Below are 23,548 nucleotides of genomic sequence, written 5' to 3'. Positions count from 1 at the left end.
AAACAGCCATAATGCAGGAATCATCTGCATTTTGAGTCAGTCTATATTGCAGCCTTCAAGCTTAGAGCTGATGGAACAGAGAGGAAGGGGAAGTAGTCTTATATGTGGCTTTCCCTGGCACATAGGCACTCCTCAGAGAAAAGCACCCGCAAAGGAGGGGAAGGTCAGAATGTTTGTCAGCAGAGTATAGGAATCAAGATGGGAGATGGAGCAGGTTCTTCGGACACTCGTGTCTCCTTACAATAAATCTGCTTGCTGTGACATTAAGAGTACAGCTTATGAGGAGAGTGATCAGAATGCCAATAAAGTAGGAGGAGTCCAAGCTGGGCGTGGGGCAATGGAAAAAGAAGAACAAGCAGATTTGAAATGTTAAAGTAACAATAGAGATTTGTTGCTTGGGGAAATGTGCAGTGTCCGGTTTCACCACAACTGCATGTGCGGGGTATGCATAACCAGCTAGAGCAAAGATCAAAGGGATCTCAGAGCAACTGAAGAGGATCTTGGAAAGAGATAATGAACATCTAGTATCCATGGCTAAGGAAATCAAAGTATCTCAAATTAAGATGTGAACTAAATGTAAAATGAACAATACAGTGCATCACAGGTGGCAACCTGGGACTTCAATCCAAGCATTACGATAGTTAGCTTGCTAGTGAAGAAGACTCGTGCAAAATCTGTGTGGGAAGAAGAGGATCTATCTTATAAAAACACTCCAGCTATAATGGAAAAAGAGGGAACTGTGACATTGGATAGGCTCCAGCTAAACTACCGTGGGACCAGTGCTTTAAGCGGAAGAATAAAAAGATCTATTTATAGGTCTTCAAAGTTTTAAGATAGTGGAAACATCAGAAATAGATGACAAAAGATTGAACCAATGCAAGGAACATGTACAACACAAGCTGTAAAATAATTATAAAATACAAATATGAAAGGCAGCGTGGGATATTTAATTAATAACAATCATCATGCTATAAGGCTGAAGAAAAAGATCAAAGAGGTCACAAATATCAAAGTTAGAAACCGGAATAAAGCGACATTAAAGTATTTGAATTGAAACAGAATTATGGAAATGACAGTGATCAAAGAACAATGAAATACTTAAAGAGTAGACCAATAAAATACAGAAAAAATATTCTGTACTACTGAACAGCAAGAAGCAGCCAATTAAAGAAAACAAGGTCAACAACATACACCAAGTGTATGGACAGCAAAGAGATATACAGAAATATCAGGAAAAATAAAAGAGAGAAAATAGAAAGTTTGGAAACAACCTTTTATGCCCACCACCAAGTCAGATGTGTGCAAGTCCCACCGACCAGCTCTTACCAATACCTTCTGGATCCATGTCCTGAGCACTAAAAAATGGAAGCCTCAGAACAAACTTTATAACCTTGTGATGGATAGTTTAAGAATTAGAAATAAGTGAGAATTTCTAGGTGCTAGACCACAATTCTCTGAAAAAAACATGAGAAAGAGAGCATTAAATTAAACCTGCTCAAAATGAAATGAAATATTAATTACGTAGGGGAGTATCTGATAAAGAGAGGCAATAACTCAATCACAGGGATCACCGAGATACTGAAATGACAAATTTAAAGTCAAGCTTGAAGACAGAATGGGGTGCTCTTCAGAGCTGTCTCCCAGCTTACATTTGTTGGGTCCAGCATTTAGGTAAAGATTTAAAAAAAATAGTTGACTGAAAGCAAGAGACGATTAAGAAAGTCAGGGTAAGATCATTGTTCTATACTTCACAAGAGAAACTATCACATCAGAAAATGCAGCAGAAACATATATTCACCTAAAATATATACTCTTTTTGCTCTGTCCTCAAAACCATTCCAGTGATAAAAATTGAGAGAAAAGAATGGATGATGTCCCTTTCTGTTTGTCCAGATATTTTAATTGGAAATAATTAAAACTTCCAAGAACAGATTTTGACATATCTTGAGTAGTGCTGCATTAACCCTCTCAAAGAAATAAACAAATTATCACACTTCAATACAGTATTTACCTCCTCTCCAGTGCACGGGATGTCACCTGCCACTGGTTCAGAGCAAGCCTGGCTAGATGCATCAACAAAATCAGCAGGCAATTTACAGTAAAAACTTCAATATCCCAGACTCACTAATCATTGAAGATGACTAAGTACTGAGTAGCAACAATGTTAAACTAGGTACTGTTACTATCTATGGCGTGGGTCTCCTCCTGGTGGTTGAAATGCTCAGTACATATTAACTTTGACATCTGCCTTAACAGAGTTATATCTGACAATGTGAAATATTGGACTACATGTGGCACTGACATAATCTTATCTACTAAGTTTACTTCTAGTTTGTTATTTCTGATTTATAAATGTCAAATTATTATCACTCTTTGATAAATCCCCAATCAACTGACATTGCACCTTCCATTTACACTGCTGCTTCTGTCGGTGTTATTCCAATAAAAAGGCTGAATCAAATATTTTCATCAGCAATAGACTACCAAAGATCTTAAGATGGACACCAATTGTCAAAAAATTGGTCCTATAAGGATTTTGCTGTGTACGAGTTGTTAAAAATTCATTTCTCACTTTATTTATTCTGCAGTGACATTAAAATAACTGATCACAGACTTAAAAAGTCAACTCTGCATCTTAATTCAACTACTTTATGCAAGTGTGGAATAATACTTTGAAAGTTGAAAGGCCTATACAGAGTAGATGTGGAAAGGAGGTTTCCCATGGTGGGGGAGTCTAGGACAAGAGGGCACAGCCCTCAGATTAGAGGGGCATCCATTTAAAGCAGAGATGCAAAGAAATTTCTTTAGCTAGAGGGTGGTGAATTTGTGGAATGTATTACCACAGGCAGCTATGGAGGCCAGGTCATTTAGGTGTATTTAAGGCAGAGCTTGATAGGTTCTTGATTAGACATGGCATCAAAGGTTATAGGGAGAAGGCTGGGGAGAGGGGCTGAGGAGGGGGAAAAAAGGATCATCCGTGATTAAATGGTGGAGCAGACTCGATGGGCCAAATGGCCTAATTATGCCTCTATGTATTATGGTCTTATGATGCTGCTAAACAAGATTGGATCCCATGATATTGCAGGAAAAGTACCAGCAGGAATAGAAGATTGTCTGACAGAGCAGAGCAGACTCGATGGGCCAAATGGCCTAATTCTGCTATGTCTTATGGAATTAGGGACAGGCAATAAAATGCTGGCCTTTCCAGGAATGCCCAGATCCCTAACAATGAATAAAAATATCCGATTGATGATGAAGGACCTTTGTGAGCTTTCCTCCATCCTAGAAAACAACTATTCATCTTATCTGTCAGTTTACCATCTCAATGCCAATTTTCCCCTTAATAAGGCCCACATCCCATTGTTCCTAATGAGTGGCTGGGAAACAAGACAGAGGTGCTATCAGGGACTGAAGCTTGAGCATGGCTAGGATCAGTTGGCCGGGAGTTGGGGGAAATGTCAGGGGATTGCCACAAACAGGAAAAATGTGTGAAGCAAGGAGGAGGGCAGAGGTAGGGATGAATGTGTGTGCATGTTGCATGAATGTGGGTGGCACAATCTTCCTTTTTTTAAAGAAACAGGTTTCAATTACAATTGACACTCTGCAAAATTACATCATTAAGTAACAGTAAGCAGTGTTAACTTAGTAGCTAATGTGGCTGTCATTGCCCCAAACCAGTTTCATATCTGCATATGTGCTTTCTCTTTAATGGGTTTTGGTAAGTTTCTATGTGATATTTTATTAAAAGTTATATCAATATGTACCAACACTATTCGTTCTTTAACCACTCAACAGCGAGATGTAAACAGACTAGCAGGTGAAAATCATTAGTTGTAGTGAAGGAGAATGAAATTAATATTCTGTGTCATGAAATGTCCCTCCTCATTTCTCTATACCTAATACAGCTAATAAGATTTATTTTGCTAGAGAGGTGTTTAGGGCAGAGTACACGTCTATCATAAAACATTTCAGCAGGTAAACTGATGAGCAGGTTCCAGGCAAACAGAGTAGCACAGCTAGATCTGACCAGAGGAAGGCAGTTTTGATGCTAGTGATTTGGACTAGGTTGAGCCGATTTGCTTGGGTCTTTCATTGAATTAGGCTGAAGAGACATTTTAATGTGACACTGTTAAAGAATTTCTAAAGCTGTAAATTTGCTATGCATGATAAAAGGGAATGAATGTGAATACATATCAGTCCAAAGGGTGTAATTTTCAGGCCCACCTCAGTCTAATCTGCTGATTCATTTAGTGTCCAGACTGAGAATTCAAAGTCTGTTTGATGTATTGGATTTCACATTCAAGAGAGCTTGTAAACAGATACCCACATCTCAATGTGGGAGGAAATCAGGCTAATTGGCTGCTGTAAGTTGCCCCAATAGAATGGGGCGGAGGGGGGGGGTGGGATGTAGGGAAGGTAGGTTACAGGGAAGAATAGTGGGGAACAGATGATACTAATTTGGTATGCACTTGATGGGCTGAATATCCTCCTACTTCAAAAGGAAATATGGACAGGGCTCCACTGGGATGTGGAGGCTGTTCAGTCACTCTGAAAATTCGGTGAAGGATGTCACAATAAGTATGGACAATGTATTGTCTGCCGATGCAAAACAGTCACAGCAGGACTGGAAGCCTCGGAGGGAGTCTGGGAAGTGACTTCATGATTTCAAAAGGAACAGCTGGGAAGAGGAAATACCCAGTGTCTCTGGAAGTTCAGAGTAGGAGCCACACGGTGGGATGGAGAGCAAGGGAGAGTTCAAAGATGGAGAGCCTTCGGAAATTGTTGTGAATCAGTTCACTGTTCCAGGAAAGCAGCAATATGAAGGTTAATTGCAACTACTGATATAGCTGCAACTAGGTGTTATGTGAGCAGCTGATGTTCAGAATGTGGAGTACATCAATATTTAGAATATGTTGAATCAACAATTGCTGAAGAGGGTGTGTGACCAGATGGGTTTGAGTCCTCTCTGGAGAAATGATCCACTGGACTCACTTATGCCTGAAGTGACTAATTCAGAAATTTTAGAAAGTTCTTTGTATTTAAAAGCTTTGAGAAAATGAAAAATGAAGAGGGTGTATAACTAGGGACATATATGTTTCTCTATAACTCATCAATTGTTTTATTTTATTGACATATTCTAATAGTTCTTGGTTTGTATAGGGTTACTTCTATTTTAAATGGGAAAGCAGTATAAATGTGTATTGAAGAATTGAGTGCAGCATGTGACATAACTTTTACTGCATTGTTGTATCAGAGTCTCATGTTTGGTGAGGGTTTACTGCTTTCACTACAGTGTTCTACCACTTGTTTGCTTCAATAAGTGGCAGTACCAAAGCACCATGAAACACTAGCAAATAACAGGATGCCCATCTGGAGAAAAGGCTGTGGAAGAAGCAGTTTTATATAAAATAAAATATTCCAGTGGTTCTGAGGCTGAACCACTAATAGCCTAAGAAAATGCTTACCTTTATTAAGTGATATAGAGCCGAGCAAAAATAATGAAGCCTAAATTAATTGTCATTGTCAACTTGTTTGCTTGATTATTGACAATCAGAGTGGGAAATGGCACAGAAGCTGCGATTTTCTTGGCATAAAGAGGCTAAGAACAGCATGGATTTTGTTACACAGGCATCAGTGGATAAAATGCCAGTGCTCAAGGGAAGCTTTACTTATTCTGAGATTATTAGCAGCTGAATCCAGGAGAAACACCTTTAGCTCCAAGAGTTGATGGACAATCTTAAAACCATGACAATCATTCCTCATAGCCTCCATGTTGAATCGTGTACCAACAGATACAATGAGTAATTTCATTGGGAGTCTGTCGAATTGCACTTCACTAGCAAATATTCCAAGTGAAAGTTGGCAAACAGAAAATAAGTTTGGTACAATTAGAAATTATAAAAGGCAACTTTAATCTTACTAAGATTTCAGCGATAAGTTAGGATGGTTATAAATCCCGTGAAGAGAAAAGGGAAGTACTTCTTGCAATACAACAGGAAGTTTGAATAATATGTGGTTTCATTGCCACATGATGCGTGCACCTGCTACATCAGTTATGTCTCAATTGACTCATGTAACACTCAGCTCACTCTCTACAGTCCTGGATTCCTCTTACTGTGGAACGTGCTGAAAAACCACTTGCAAGCTCAGTGGATAGGGCCTTTACCTCAGATCACTCAGTGGTATTAAATTTTTGCTTTTAAAATATGATTTTTTTCCCCAAAGGAACAATGTATTTTACATGCAACTGAGTTGCACTATAAAAAATAAAGGGGCCCATCTAGGTCAGTAAATACAAAGGTGTTTGATTAAAGCCAGAGTCCAAATTTGGACACGAGCAAAATTTCAGAGGCTGAGGAAGAGACTACTAACTTTACGATGCAGGGAGAAAATGGCTCCCACCTGCACTCATTGTCTAGGCCAGGGGTTCACAATCTTTTCTGTGTCATGGCTCCTACCATTAACTAAGGTGTCTGTGGACCCCAGGTTGGGAACCCATGGTGCAGGCCGTTTAAGTTATTAATATTTATGCAAGTAGCCATGGAAGGGCTATGCAATTACTGCTTTTCAATTTGCACAGTCAGTGCAAGCACTTTAAAGTTTTTTGACTCAATATCTAAAGCATTATCTCAACCTATCTGAGAATTGTCCATTTCTGGTCAAAGTCAACAATCAGTGATATTGGCTCAGTTATAGAGTTATATAGTCAGAACACTGCAGCAGAGAATCAGAACTTTTGGCTTATTTAGTCCTTGCTGAACCATTAATCTGCTTAGTCCCATTGATCTGCACCTGCACCATAGCTTCCATACCCCTCCCAGCCATGTACCTATTCAAATTCATCTTAACTGTTGAAATTGAATCTGCATGCACACCCTTCGCTGACAGCTCATTCCACACTCTCACCACCCTCTGAGCGAAGAGGTTTTCCCTCATGGTCCCCTTCAACATTTCACCTTTCACTATTAACCCATGACCTCTAGTTGTAGCCTCACCTAAACTCAGCTGAAAAAGCCTGCTTGCACTTACCCCATCTATACCCCTCAATTTTATATATGTGTATCAAATTTCTGAATCAATCTTCTACATTCTAGGGGAAAAAAAGTCCTAAACTATTCAACCTTTCCCTATAACTCAGGTCCTCAAGTCCCAGCAGCAATATCCTTATAAATTTTCTTTGCACTCTTTCAAACTTATTTATACAGTATCTTCCCTGTAGGTAGGTGACAAAAACTGAACACAATACTCCAAGTTAGATCTCACCAATGTCTCATACAATTTCAACATAACATCCCAACTCCTATACTCAATACATCAATTTATAAAAGCCAATGTGCCAAATGCTTCCTTTATGAAACTATCTACCTGTGACACAACTTTCAAGGAATCCCTCTGTTCTGCCACATTCCTCTGTGCCCTACTATTCACCATGTTAAGGACTACCCTGGCTTGTCCTCCCAAAGTGCAAAACCTCATTCGTCTCCATTTTTCAGTCCATTTCACCACCTGGTCCAGATCCTGCTGCCTCCAGTCAGAGAGGCAACTATCTACAACCACTCTCTGGCTGCTCACTTGAAGGCAATGTATAATTCAATTTACTACCTCCTCTTGAATGCCAAGTGTGACGGGGTCCTGAATTACCATAGAGATAGAGAGAGAGATAGAGAGAGAGATAGAGAGAGAGATAGAGAGAGAGATAGAGAGAGAGATAGAGAGAGAGATAGAGAGAGAGAGAGATAGAGAGAGAGATAGAGAGAGAGAGAGAGACTAACTAATTAACTGTTAGACTGTCACTTTAAGGAATGAGAAAGAACTGGTTAACTGTCGGATTCCTGCTGAAGTGGAGATAGCACCGAGCAGCTTGGAAGTTGCTATAGTGACCAAAGACAGGTTGTTGATACTTCTCAAGGACAGTTCGCCTGCATGTGCATTTCTTCACAGAGAGAGAAAGGAGGAGTTATTTGAATGACAGTTGATGCTCAGCACGGGAAGATAAAATAGGATGATAGACCTCAGACACGTTCTGGACACTGAATGAACATTGTTGGACCCGCAGGAAAAGTGGGTTTTGGAGGATCGATCAGGCAGATCGATCCGTTGCTCTTGCAATGGAAAAGAAAGGGGTTGACTGATGGGGAGTTGTCCATGTGTCCACTCTCGCCTGGGGGATAGCTCCACCACAGAAAACTGGTCCCCTTTGTTAAAGTCACAGTCGGTGACTTGTAAAAGATTTCGAAGGACAACGAGAAGATCTACGGCGTCAGCTCACCTGAAGACTCAAATCTCTCCCTCTTTCTCTCCATCACTACTCAACTCAATACCACGAACCAAACTGAACTTTACTTATCATCGTAAGACTATCTTTTTACCCCTAGACTTAAAGAAGCTTGGTTTTTCATACATATATATTCCACACTTACTTTTATGTAATCATTGCTAACCTGTTTGATTTATCTACAATTATATTATTGTATTGCGTAGTTACGAACAAATATTAGTAGTTTATAGCAATACTGGACTCCAAAGCGTTTTCTATTTCTTTTGGTTCTTTATTCTCCTCACAGGGTTCGTGACACAAGCGACTGAACCTTCTTGACCAACCTCCCATGTTGGACCATATCAAAGGCCTTGCCAAAGTCCACGTAGACAACATCTGCTGCCTTGCCATCATCAGCTTTTGTGGTAACTTCCTTGAAAAACTCTAAAAGATTGGTTAGACACGACCTAACAAACACCAAGCCATGTTGACTATCCCTAATCAGTCCAAGCGTATCCAAATACTTATATATCCAGTCACTTAGAATACTTTCCAATAACTTTCCCACTGCTGATGTGAGGCTAACCATCCTATAATTTCCTGTTTTATTACCAGAACCTTTCTTAAACAACAGAACGACTTGAACTATCCTTCAATCCTTCCACACTGCACCTGTGTCGAAGGAAGATTTAAATATCTTTGCCAGGGCCCTGGCAATTTCTGTATTTGCCTACTGCAGGGTCCTAGAAAGCACATTGGCAGGCTCTGGAGATTTATCCACCCTAATTTGCCTCAAGACAACAAACACCTCCTCCTCTATAATCTGTATAGGGTCCATGACCTCAGTGCTGCATTGGCTCACATCTTTAGACTCTGTGTCCATCTCCTGAGTAAATATAGATGCTAAAAATCCATTTAAGATCTCCCCCATCTCTGTTGGCTTCATGGATAAGTTACCACTCTGATCGCCCAGAGAACAAATTCTCCTCTTTCCATTTGTTCAGCCTGACCTACTGGGCCTGTCCCAGAGCCCTGCTGTTAGAAACTAACAACTGCAGTTAATGCCTAAATGCGGGGATCTGCTCTCTCACCCAACTGTTGGATTAGGGTCTAAATTCTTATTTTTATTGTCATAGAGTCCTATAGCATACAAACAGGCCTTTCAGCCCATCTCATCTGTGCTGAACTCTATTCAGCCTCGTCCCATCAACCCGAATCTGGACTACAGCCCTGCATGCACCTCCCATTCATATACTTACCAATATTTCTCTTAAATGTTGAAATTGAACCTGCACCACGACCTCTGCTGGCAGCTCGTTCCACATTCTCACCACCCTCTGAGTGAAGGAGTTCCCTCTCATGTTCCCTCTAAATGTTTCAGCATTCACGGATGACCTATGACCTCTAGTTCTTGTCTCATCCAACCTCAATGTTAAAAGCCTGCTCACATTTACGCTTTCTATACCCCTCATAACCGTAGAATAAATGTCTTTATGCTTGCTTATATGTTTGTAGAATCTTCTGTTGGCCTGTAAATGTTCAGGGGATTTTCAATCATTTGTAGTATAGCTTGTCCTGTATTTTTGTACTTGCTTTGTCTGTAAGCCTGAGATGTCAATCAAATCAAAACTGTCCTTGTTTGATCTAGTTTTTAGCATAAAGGGTGACCATGAGTTGGTTACATTTAGAGTTAGTTACCTGCTGCTGTGCTCTACTGTTATTTCTTTTTAATAAACATCTAACAATTGTAATCACACAATTTCAGATTTTGATTTATTTAACAAATGTACATTAAAATGTACAGTGAAATGTGTCATTTGCATTTTCACCCAACTCAACCTAGGATGTGCTGGGAGCAGCCTGCACGTGTTGCCACATATTCTGATGCCTACATAGCTTACCCACAATGTTCACAGAACAACATAGCTGCAACAGTACAACAGAAGAAAACAACAACAGCAAAACAAACCCCTTTCTCGCCCCCCCCCCAGCCCACATTCATACACACAGACAGGCTTCCAGCCCCAGAACAGGCCTCTTGGCCTCCTGTCCTTGGCTCCAAACTCTTTCTTTTTGTGCCTCATTCTTGACTTCCAAAGAGCTTTCTGGACAATAGGCATCCGTTAGTTTCATGAGACCATGGATTTGCACCTTGGAAGCTTTCCAGGGTGCAGGCCAGGGCAAGGTTGTATGGAAGACCGGCAGTTGTCCATGCTGCAAGTCTCCCCTCTCCATGCCACCGATGTTGTCCAAGGGAAGGGCACTAGGGCTGATACAGCTTGGTACCGGTGTCATCGCAGAGCAATGTGTGGTTAAGTGCCTTGCTCAAGGACACAACACGCTGCCTCAGCTGAGGCTCAAACTGGCAACCTTCAGATCACTAGACCAATGCCTTAACCACTTGGCCACGCACCAGCAATATTCTGGAAAATAGTATTTCCTGATCCAACACTACCACAGATAATCTCTCTGTCTTTTCCATCCCTCCTGCTACCTTCTTTGCAACCAGCTTTGCAAATGACATATTTCACAGTATGTTTCGATGTACATGTGACAAATAAAGCTAATCTTTATAAATCTTTATAACCTTACCTCTCTCCCAGTCCTGGCAAAGTGTCTCGGACCTGAAGCATGAACTCTGTTTCTCTTTCCACAGGTGCTGCCTGAACTGGTGAGAGTCTCAGACATTCTCTTGTTTTATTCAGTCAGAGGTGTAATACACGCTTAGTTCCAATGGCTATTTTAGTCCCTTCTAGCAAACATCATCATGCCAAAGAGCAATCCACAAATACCATCCACTCCAAAAACTGAATTATTATAATTACTTGGCTGTTGAGGAAGAACTAGGAGCTTTCTTCAAGGCACAAACAAGATGTTTACTTCACTGGGAGTAAACATATTAACTCCACTGTGATGGCACAGGACCTGATGGGTGGGGAGATTTGTCATACATAAAGGATAAAAGGACTCTGTAAATATCTAAGAATTTGAACAAAGTTATTTTGTTTATGGCCAAGGCATGTAATTTTGCTGAAGGAATCCCCTTCATATTTAAATACCAAGCATGGAAAGATCATGGGTTTCTATTGCAATACTAATTTAACCCATTAGAGGAGTCAGTATGTACTTCTCTGTCCCCATCCCCTGAGGTTACTTCCAAATCCAGAGCATTAGGATTAGCTTCTCCCTATATCCCCACCACAATCATCAGATTAATCTAGCAGGTGGGATCCAAATCCATTCTGGCTACTCAGCCACCAGCCCCCAGCGCAAAGCTCCGTCACATTAAGACAGGCCCTTGTCCTGCTGTACACTTTCTCCCTTTAACACCGCCAAGATCCAGCTATGGTTACTCTGTCACCCCTCCTAAGTGAAAACATTGACAAGCTAACAGACATTGAAAGGCAGAGTTTCAGGAGAAATTATCAAAAAAAAATGTAACCCTGCGCTATCTACAAGGTGGGAGGGAAGTGGCAAATGTGAGTCAATTCAAAAATGGGACATTGAACCATTTTTATTCACTTAGAGTGATAGAGAAATACAGCACAGAAACAGGCTCTTTGGCCCATCTAGACCATGCCAAAACCATTTAATCTGCCTACACACATCGACCTGCACCGGGACCTTATCCCTCCATACATGTACGTATCTACACTTCGCTTAAACATTGAAACAGAGCTTGCATGCACCATTTGTGCTGGCAGCTTGGTCCACACTCTCACGACCCTCTGAGTAAAAAGGTTTCCTCTCATGTTCCCCTTAATCTTCTCACTTTTCACCCTTAACCCATGACCTCTGGTTGCAGTACCACCCAACCTCAATGGAAAAAAACCTGCTTGCATTTACCCCATCTATACGCTTCAAAATTTTGTACACCTCTGTCAAATATCCTCTCAATCTTCTACTTTCTAAGTAATAAGGTCCTAACCTATTCAATCTGTCCTTAGGTCCTCCAGACCTGACAACATCCTTGTAAATTTTCTCTGTACCTTTTCAACCTTATTTACAGCTTTCCTGTCAGTAGGTGACAGGAAGTATTCCAAATTAGGCTTCACCAATGTCTTATACAACTTCAAATAACATCCCATCCTCTGTACTCAATACATTGATTTATGGAGGCCAATGTGCCAAAAGCTTTCTTTAAGTCCTTATCTACCTGTGACACCACTTTCAATAAATGATAGACCTGTATTCCCAGATCCCTTTGTTCTACCGCACTCCTCAGTGCCCCACCATTCACTGTGTAAGCCCTGCCCTGGTTGGTACTACTGAAGTGCAAAACCTCACTCTTGTCTGCATTAAATTCCACCTGCTGTTTTTCAGCCCATTTTTCCAAATGATCCAGTTCTCTCTGCAAGCCATAACAGCCATCCTCGCTATCCACTACACCCCCAGTCTTGGTTTCATCTGCAAATCTGCTGATCCAGTTAACCACATCATTATCCAGATCACTGATATAGGTGACAAACAACAATGAACCCAGCACTGATCCCTGTGGCACTCCACTAGTCCCAGGTTTCCAGTCAGAGAGGAAACCATCTACTACCACTCTCTGGCTTCTCCCACAAAGCCAATGTCCAATACAATTTAGTAGCTCATCGTGAATGTCAAACGACTGAACCTTCTTGACTAACCTCCCATGCTGGACCTTGCCAAATACCTTGCTAAAGTCCATGTAGACAATATCTACTGCTTTGCCTTCATTAACTTTCCTGGTAACTTCCTTGAAAAACTCTGGAAGACTGGTTAGACATGACCTATCATGCATTAAGCCATGCTATCCTTAATCAGTCCACCTCTATCCAAATACTAATATATCCGGCCCCTTAGAATACCTTCCAATAACTTTCCCACAACGGATGTCAGACTCACCGGCCAATGTTTTCCTGGTTTCTGTTTAGAGTCTTTCTTAAACAGCGGAACAACATTGGCTATCCTCCAGTCCTCTGGTACCTCTCCTGTCACTAAGGATGATTTAAATTTCTCTGCTAGGGCACCAGCACTTTCTGTACTCGCCTCCTGTCAGGTCTGAGGGAACAGCTCATCAGGCCCTGGGGATTTATCCACCTGATTTGCCTCAGGACAGCAAACAGCTCCTCCTCTGTAATCTGTACAGGGTCCATGAAATTGATGCTGCTTTGCCTCACTTCTATTGACTCTGTGTCCGTCTCCTGAGTAAATACAGATGCAAAAAAATCATTTAAGATCTCCCCAAATGTTTTGGCTCCACACACGGTTTACCATTCTGATCTTCCAGAGGAAGTATTTTGTCCCTTTCAATCCTTTTGCTCCTAACCTTGTCTGATAGAGCAACTACATGTCTTCTTTTAGCCCTCCTGATTTCTTTCTTAAGCGTTCTCTTGCAGTTCTTATACTCCATAAACACCTCATTTGTTCTGAAAAGCTGTATGAACCTCCTTCTTATTCTTACCCAGAGCCTCAATATCTCTTGAGAACCAAGGTTCTTCTCCAAGGTTTCTTGCTGTTTCATCACTATATTTGCATTTTCTACTCTTCAGTCTACTCGGAAACCCATTGATTGCATAAGATAAATGACTTTTGGTCAAACCTGTTCATGCTAGCCTTTTAGATTCAACACAAGCCATTTACAATTACTATTATATTGGCCAAATTTGCAAAAGGGATACAGTACTTTTGGGCTACAACTTTGTTGCTCACTTGACTGTTTGAAACCATTGTTACAGTCAGTCACTCTGGAATTCTTTCTCGGCAACTACTTTCTTAATTACCAGTCTTAATTGTCTCCAATTGCCTCTGAACTGGGGCAGTGTCTGAAGACAGGGGTGGGAAGGGGAGAAGGTAGTCTGCAGTCACCAAATAAACCAATTAGATAGGGACAGCAGATTTCATTCCCTGAGGGCATACTAAAATTAGTAAGGTTTGTACAATAATTCAGTAGTTTCATGGTTACTATTAACAAGACTTGCTGGTAATTACAGATTTAAATCACTTATATTTAAAGTTCCAGCTGTAATGATGGGATTCAAACTAAGTCTTTGGATCAAGTCATGGACCCTGGCTGCTGGTCGGTAATGTAGCCACTGTTACAGCCGCTGAAATTCATTCAGAAGGGGGTGCCTTTGACATATTACAAACATAAGCTCACGGTTTCTGAGCATGTCCACCCTCCTCTTCTTTCCAGGGCAGCTGCTGTTGACAATAAGAGTTTATTGTACTCCTCTACAAATGGCATGGGTATTCGATGATGCTTTTTGCAGCACTCAACAACTTCCATCCTTTTGTACAGGGCTGCGGAAATCATTCAGGGCAAGCTGAAGAGTACCAACTCTACATGACTCCCTTGTCCACTCATCTCTCCCCACTGATCTCCCTCCTGCCACTTACCCCTGCATGAGTGACAAGTGCTATACCTGCCCCCTACACCTCCTCCTTCACCAACAATAGTCCTTCCAGGTGAGGCAACATATTTCCTGCTAGTCTATCGGAGTCGTCTACTGCATCCAGAGCTCCCAGAGCGGCCGGTGGGACCTGACATAGCTAAGGGGACTGCCTAATCAAGTACCTTCATACCATGTGTCACAAAAGGTGGGATTTACCAGTGTCTACCCATGAAGATGGTGAGAAGCTGGCAGAATCATTCACCATAGGACAACCAGCATCCAATCTATTCTGACAATTTATTTTCATTTTAAGAGTAGGTAGTTTGATTCATTCTTATCAGAAAAGGTCACTATAATGGAGCAAATGTTACCGACCATTTGTCAGCCCATAAACAAATGTTATTCTGCCCTTGCTATAGGCAGGTATGGGCTGCTTCATTTACTGAGACATTGTGAATAGAATTGAATTTCATGCAATCTGTGATCATCCCCACTTCTAACATCATGCTGGAAGGAAGGTTGATGAAGCAGCTGATGGACATTGCCCAGAAGAACTCTATACTAATGCCCTGAAGCTGGGATTATTGCCCTCTAACAACCACAACCATCTTCCTTCTGTGAAGTATGACTCCAAATACTAGAGTATTTTCCTCTTAACTCCCATTATATTTAATTTGACCAAGACCACCATGAGTTCAAATGCTATCAGATTATATCAAGGGTGCTCTCACCTCATATTTGGAATTTAGTTTTCTGGTCCATGTTTGGATCAAGGCCGAGATTCCGAACTGGTGACCAACTGTTGTAGGACAATGGTACAGTACTGCCTTTAACGTAGCAAGGTGCTTGAAGGGTTTTGCAAGACCAGTGAGGTAACAGATCAATCAAAGGCTTTTTTAATTTATCTAAGTTTTGTTCCAGAGGAATCCATGTCAGCAAGCAGAGAGATGGTTTACTTTCAAGACTTGATACATAATTGGATAAAGAAAGCCAGAGTTCTGGATGAAGCTAAATTTTGGGATGGAGGCCATTGTGGTACAATTGCGTTTGGAACTAACTAGGCTTGAGGAAGGATTTAAGTAAGTAGTGATGGAACAGTTCACAATTTAAAATAAATATTTATTAATTATAAATCTATTTCCTAAATAATAGTACATTTTTGCCAACTACTTTTAAAGCAAGAGTAATGCACAATTTTCAAATTTCTTCAAGTTATGTAGGAAGATTGCTTTTCACCAGATATTTCCCTTCTGATATATTCTCTCTATATCAGGGTAAAGAGAAGTCTTTCAATTTAATAGAACTATAATTAAGTCTTCTCGTATGCAAACCAATTTATTCTATTTTTTTTTAATTGGATGAGAAAAAGATCAAATTCCTGGCCAAGTCCACCCTGTGATAAACATCAAACCATCACAGAATGAAATGCTCCATATTTTAACAGTATGCTCAATGCACGTGTTCCAGATTCACCCACAACCATTCTTCTTCTATTCAAATTGCTCTGTGCATGGTTTTGCCATCTACTCTGATCACAATACTTACATTTCACATTCCAACATTACCACCAAAGTCACTCATTAAATACACATTTTAAAAAATTCCGAAATTGTATTTGCAGTAAACAGATATTTCATCCTTTGCAGGGTCTCTCAGTCACTGGAATGAACAAATGTTAAGATGGTAGATATTTCTGCTGTATCCTAGGTAACACAAGTTGCAAAGTTCCAAGACCAGGTGATACTCTGAATGACTATATACGGAAGCTTTTGCTTACTTTGCAATTGAACTTTAAGACCATTAAAGGGATCCACCTTTGCAAAATAATTCATTCTATTTTTCATACCGATCTTTACAATGCTAGTCTCACTTGCCTTAATAAAAGCAACAGCATAGGATTTGTTAAAGTACGTGTGTTATCTTGCACAGTTGTCACACTCCAGTGTGCACACATTGACATAGTTGTTAAACAACTTGAACTATTTAAGTCCTATTTAAGTTCTCCCCTCCTTCCCTTTCCTCCATGGCCCACTGTCCTCGCTATTAGATTCCTTCCTCTTCAGCCCCTTACCTCTTCTACCTGTCACCTCTCAACTTATGTCAACACCCCTTCCCCACCCACCTTCCTCATTTGGTCTTACCAATCATTTGCCAGCTTGTATTCCTTCCCCTCTCTCAGCCTCTTACTCTGCGTTCTGACTCCTTCCTTTCCAGGCCTGATGAAGGGTTGTGGCTCAAAACATCAGCTGTTTATTCCCTTCCAAAGATGCAACCTGACTTGCCGAGTTTCTCCAGCATTATGGGTGCATTGCACAAGGTTGCCAGCATCTGCAGAACCTCGTGTTAACTATTTTAATTACCTCTCTGCATGCTCATTCCAATTCATACAGTCCTCCAAGTAACAATTAAGACTCTGCAGACAAGATGAGCATACATTTGGAAAGCTATAGTGCATTGAAGGATTTTGGATTTTGATGAGATTGGAGATGGAACATCTGCTCATGAGGACAGAGGTGTCAAGGGGAATCATTAAAAGAGTGAAGCAAAAAAGTCGGTATTGGAGAAAGGACTGTCTCAAGGAATAGAATTTTTTTTTCCCCAAACACAGAGATTGTGAATGGAAATTCAGCTGTAAGAATGGGAATTTCAGAAAAGTAAGGGAATTTGCATTTTCAGGGTCAGAACTTAAGATTGCATTTGACCATTGACACAGCGGAAGAGAACAGGTAGAAGCAGCTGAATATATGGTCTCAGATAGTGATAAGCTTCTCATTATTAGTGGTAAAGAGTGGGGGAGATGGAGGAGAGATTTAAGATGTTTGCATTAGAATGAAGAAGAACACAACTAGTCTGCATTCCTGGAGCATTCCTTGGAGCAAAGATGAGAGTTGGACCAAATGGGTCCGTCAGAGTGGGAGGGTGTAATTGCAGGAATAATGGACTCTTTGAAGTTTGTACAAATCAGTAATTAGTCACTCTAAGCTCTTTAGTAATTTGCAATTGTGATTTACTTAGTATAATTGGCTTTAATTTGTGATATGATCCCATGTTCTTAGTTGTTTGTGGAAAGACTGTGAAATGTCTAATAAATATGTTGAGATAAACAAAAAGCTCTCCTTTGTTTTTGACTGTATTTTAAATGATCTCTGTTTATTCCATCATATTACCTCAAGTCTTAATCTTTGCTGCATCTCTCAGTTGTGGCATATTCAAAGGCTTTGAGGAATCCCTGACATGTCTGCATTCTACTTCATCCATCAAGTATTTCCTCATAAAGTGTGACTCAATTAAACATGACGCATTCCATTCTAGTTACAAAGTGGTTTTCCATCTTTCTGTAGGATACAGGCCCTTTCAGTCCTGTCTCAAGTGGCTATCCCATTATTGAATTGATGTTATTAATAACATCCTTCACATACAGGAGTAAAAATGTTACATCTCTGTCTAAATGTGCAATGTATAATAAATATTATGTACAACAGGATAGTCAATATAACAGAGATACAGTTGTGGCAGCATGAATTAAACAGTCTGATGGCCTGGTGGAAGAAGCTGTCCCGGAGCCTGTTGGTCCTGGCTTTTATGCTGTGGGTACTGTTTCCCAGATGGTAGCAGCTGAAACGGTTTGTGGTTGGGGTGGCTCAGGTCCCCAGTGATTCTTCGGGCTCTTTTTACACACCTGTCTTTGTAAATATCCTAAATAGTGGGAAGTTCACGCCTACAGATATGCTGGTCTGTCCGCACCACTCTCTGCAGAGTCCTGCGATTGAGAGAAGTACAGTTCCCATTCCGGGCAGTGATGCAGCCAGTCAGGATGCTCTCAATTGTGCCCCTGTAGAAAGTTCTTATGATTTGGGGGCTCATACCAAACTTCTTTAACTGTCTGAGGTGAAAGAGGCACCGTTGTGCCTTTTACACCATACAGCTGGTATGTACAGACCACATGAGATCCTTGGTGACGGTTATGCAGAGTAATTTAAAGCTGTTCACACTCTAAACCCCAGATCCATTAATGTCAATAGGGGCTAGCTTGTCTGCATTCCTCCCGTAGTCCACAACCAGCTCCTCTATTTTTGCGACATTGAGGGAGAGGTTGTTTTCTTGACACCACTGTGTCAGGGTGGTGATTTCCTCTCTGTAGGCTGCCTCATTATTATTTGGGATTAGGCCAATCAGTGTAGTGTCGTCAGCAACTTTAATGAGCAGATTGGAGCTGTGGGTGGCGACACAGTCATGGGTATACAGAGAGTAAAGGAGGGGGCTTAGTACACAGGCCTGAGGGGCACCGGTGTTGAGGGTCGGAGGGATTCGTTTTCCCCGTAACCTTTTCTCTCCATTAACTCCCCCCAGAATCCACTCCTCACCACCTCGCTCAAGGACAGCTTCTTCCCGCTGTTGTAAGACTATTAAATAGCTCCCTAGTACTCTTGACTTCGCAATCTACCTCATTATGAAGTGCAACTTATTGTTTACCACTTCTATTATTTTACCTTGTTCTACCTCAATGCACTGTCCAGTGATCTGATTTGTCTGAATGGTATGCAAGTCTAGTTTGTCATTGTATCTTGGTGCATGTGCTAATAATAAACCAGTTCCATTAATACAATAGAGACAACTCATCTTCATGTGCACGTTCTTAGGACGCTGGGGGAAACTGGTATATTCAAAAGAAGAATGTGAAAACTGCCATGCACTTAGCACCAGAGTTCAAGATTAAACGTGGCTGCAACTTCATTCACTACACCACTGTGCTGCTTTACATTTCTGAGGCTTACTTCATTATTTTCTGAATAGTTTACAAATGTGATATGGCATCATGTTGCCAGACCCCTACCTCTTCATTTCAGCATAAATATTAATCCATACATCTTAAGATATATTGAAAGTATCAACAAAATTATCTGTATAATTAATAGTTTATTTGCCATTTAAAACATTGGGGTTATTTTCAATGTATAAATCCTAAAATCTACAAATAATATAGATAATTTATGGTAATTTTGACTGGTGGGCTTTAACACACATCAAAAAGAGTCCAGCCATGGCCTCTTCAAGACATTCAAATATTATTAGGACTGAAAAGGTACCATCTTGATACCACCAAATAATGAAACACATGTTCGCATAGTTAAAAGGAAATGGAATACAGTACATTTGCCATGTAGAGTCTGTACACATTCTGTCCCTGATCAGTTTACTCTCACTGCCATACTGTATTCCCATCTATTTAATTTCCTTCAGATGTACCCTCGAACTGAAAGCAGTGTGTTAATACAAGTCATACTCGAGCATCATTGGTAACTGGGCGATTATAGCCAGTGCTTCTGTCATCACATAGAAACAATGGGGGAGCAGAATATCAGGTTAGTGTGGGAAAGAAAAATGAATCCTCCTAAAAAAAATATTTAATAGCAGTTTTAATAAACAAAATGAATTGAGGTTTACTTCACAAGTACAGTGCATATACATCCTCTTCAAGCTTAAGTTGCTGCACTTCCCTTCAAATATTCAAGTAATACACAGGGGAAAACCAGAATTTTAAAACAGGTGTTCCTTTGTGGCTTACAGTAATTAACTATTAAAAAACTTTATGCAACAAGCCTTCATAGTAAATCTCTTGCATGGAATTTAACACTCACCTCAGACTGTTGTCGGGTTTTCGTGCCCCACATTTTGTATTCTCACCAGAAAATGGTGTTATGGGGTTTCGTCCGCAATAGTTCCTCCTGAAAACTGAACATTTTTTTCTGTGTAGGTAGATTGACCAGGGTACGAGGAAGTCACATCATGGCACACTCAGTGAACACAGAAAATCTTCTCTAGAACACGAAACTGCTCAGGGTCAGCTTGCATATCCAACAGCTGTTACTTCACAAGTAATCTGCCTCCGCTCTACTACTTCTCTTTACTAATACCATGGGAATAGTGCATCATACCATGTGGCTAATGGTAATCTGAATGGTTATCTTTGATGCGCTGCTGCAAATCAGGAAGTAGAAAATCTATTAAGAACCTCAATATTGTGCAGCAACATAATTTGGAGAGCATGTAGTAACTTGTCTTTGAGTATCTACTTCCCTATAGTAATTACCAAATTCTTTTGCCATTGCCCTTTGGAAAGTATCTGCTCTGAAATGCAGAACTTGATGTGACTGGTTTGTATCATATCTCTGTAGCCGCACCTGTGATAATATACTGGATAGAAATTAAAATATTACTGTCACAATTGGGAAAGTAACACATGCCAATGTGTTTGGTGGACTCTCTAAACAATCATGTGACATTCAGAAACTTCCTTGTTGGAGGCAGGGACAATTCACTGTGGCTGTTCATACTATAGGCTTATTAGAGCTCATATTTCTTTCTCTTTCATTAAATAATTGATGTTATTGAAAATCAACAGTATTGAAAGACTTAATTTTATACCTATCAAGAGTTTGTGAGAGTGAAGATCAGGGCAGCACTGGGAAAAGTTTGAAAGCATCTTTAGCACAATTCACGCAAGCTAATACAAAATGACTGATCTATTACATGTGCAAACTATGCCCAGCATAAAATGGGTGCCTTCTAGTCCGAAAAGTGATAAGTTTCTTATGGAACTTATGAAACTCACCAGGTCCACAGATCACAACGACAAATATAACATTTCTGCTTATTGGTAGTCCTTCAAAATAAGCATTCAAAACAAAACTGCACCAATGCACTTACGAAGTTAATAGATACTAATTTATTAATAAATCATTCTTGTACACCAGAGAACAGAAGTGATCTGGAGAAGCTTTAAAGTGTTTTTATTTTAAATAACAAAAATACAAGATTCTGAAAGTTTGCAAAGTTAAGGATTGAAAATCCTTAATTTTTGTGACAAACCAATTTTTACTTGACTTAAATCCTTAATTTTAAAAGATTACCATTTTAAAAGTTAAGATTTACACTTCTGTACCACCTCAGGTCATCTAAATATCTTATAACAAGTACCTAAATGTAATTACTGATATTAAGAGGGCACTATGATAGCCAATCAGCAAACCCTCATAAAGACCAGTGTTGAGGAATAAATAATGACTCGGTCAGAACATAACTCCTAACTTCCCATTCAAATCCACAATTTAGCTTCGTAACTAAAAGATGCATGTGAAGATGGTTACATGTTAATGTTTCAAGACCCTTCAAATGAATTCTGCTTTTGCTCTGTGTTTCCAGTATCCATGGTTCTTTGGTATTTGCTTGATAGAAGTATTGGGTTGCACAAGCATGCTTGACAATATTTCCTGCATAATTGCACAATAATTCAAATACAATGATGCACTGAACAGCAGTACATCACATGATACTGAGACATAGAGCACCACAACCCTTTGGTCCAACTAGTCTGTGCCAAAAGATTAATCTGCCAAGTCTCATTGATGTGCACATATCATTCCCTTCCATGTATCTATCCAAGTTTCTCTTAAAATGTTGAAATTGAACCCGCACCCACCACTTCACCTGGCAGCTCATTCCACACTCTCACCACACTCTGAGTGAAGAAGTTCTCCTTCATGCTCCACTTCAACATTTCACCCTTAACCCATGGACTCTAGTTGTAGTCTCATCCAACCTCAGTCCCTATAACTCAAATCCCTCCAATGTCCCGGTAAATTTTCTCTGTACTCTTTCCATTTTATTGATACCTTTCCTGTAGGTAGGTGACTAAACTTCAGCTAGCACTCCAAATTAGACCTCACCAACATCATATACAATTTCAACATAACATCCCATCTCAATACTTTTAGTTATGAAGGCCAATGTGACTCTATCTACCAGTGATGCCACTTTCAAGGAATTGTGGATCTGTATTCCTTGGTCCCTCTGTTTTACCACACTCCTTAGTGTTCTACCTCTCAGCATGAAGGACTACCCTATTGGTCCTCCCATATCTCATACTTGTCTGCATTAAGTTTCACCGGCCATTTTTCAGATCAATTTTCAGCTGGTCCAGGTCTCATTGCAAGCTTGATAGTCTTCCTCACTGTCCACTACACCCTCAATCTCAAAGTTCAAAGGTCAAAATAAATTTATTATCAAAGTACATATATTTCACCATATACAACACAGATTCATTTTCTTGCAGGCATACTCAATAAAACTAATAACCACAATAGAATCAATGAAAGGCCACACCAACAGGGCAGACAACCAATGTGCAAAAGACAACAATCTGTGTGAATACAAAAAGAAAGAAAAGAGATGATAATAATAAATAAATATACAGTAAACATCGAGAACGTGAGGTGAAGAGTTCTTCAAAGTGAGTCCACAAGTTGTGGGAACAGTTCAGTGATGGGACAGGTGAAGATGAGTGAAGTTATCCCCACTGGTTCAAGAGCCTGATAGTTGAGGGGTAATAACTGTTCCTGAACCTGGTGGTGTGGGCCCTGAGGCTCCTGTACTTTCTTCCCGATGGCAGCAGCGAGAAGAGAACATGAGCTGGGTGGGGGGCCATGATGATGGATGCTGCTTTCCCCTGCTGGCACTCTGTGTAGATGTGCTCAGTGGCAGGAGGGCTTTATCTGCGATGTACTGGGCAAAATCCCTTACTGTTTGTGGGATTTTCCATTCAAGGGCTTTGGTGTTTCCATACCAGGCCATGATGCAGCCAGTTAATACATTCTCCACCACACATCTATAGAAGTTTGTCAAAGTTTTAGATGTCATGCCAAACCTTCACAAAATTCTAAGGAAGTAGAGACACTGCTGTACTTTATTTGTAATTGCACTTACATGCTGGGCCTGGGACAGGTCCTCTGGAATAATAATAGAGGAGTTTAGATCTGCTGACTCTTCACTTTACTGCTGCATTGTCTCACTTCGATAGACTGTGTCTGTCTCCCATGTAAATGATGCATAAAAATCGATTAAGATCTCTCCCACCTCTTTTGGCTCCACA

At 40.4% G+C, this 23,548-nt stretch overlaps 1 protein-coding gene across 3 annotated transcripts in view; it reads right to left on the bottom strand.

The window, feature by feature from the left end:
• ipcef1 (interaction protein for cytohesin exchange factors 1) overlaps positions 1-20,570 on the bottom strand; it is a 112,429-nt gene extending 91,859 nt beyond the window's left edge. For 2 of the 3 annotated variants that reach the window (XM_063056005.1, XM_063056000.1), the window contains exon 1: positions 20,259-20,570. Coding sequence is in view for 2 of the 3 variants with exons in the window: in XM_063056000.1 (XP_062912070.1) it covers positions 20,259-20,291 (33 nt within the window). In the remaining variant the exon portion in view is untranslated. Of the gene's footprint in view, positions 1-10,849; positions 11,042-20,258 lie in introns of those variants that run through there. The other variant, XM_063055999.1, reaches the window with a different exon arrangement.
• Positions 20,571-23,548: the final 2,978 nt, after the last annotated feature.

This window comes from Mobula hypostoma, chromosome 8, assembly GCF_963921235.1.
Source record: "Mobula hypostoma chromosome 8, sMobHyp1.1, whole genome shotgun sequence".
NCBI lineage: Eukaryota > Metazoa > Chordata > Chondrichthyes > Myliobatiformes > Myliobatidae > Mobula > Mobula hypostoma.
Note: the sequence above shows the minus strand (reverse complement) of the source record. Positions and strands in the feature narration are given on the sequence as shown.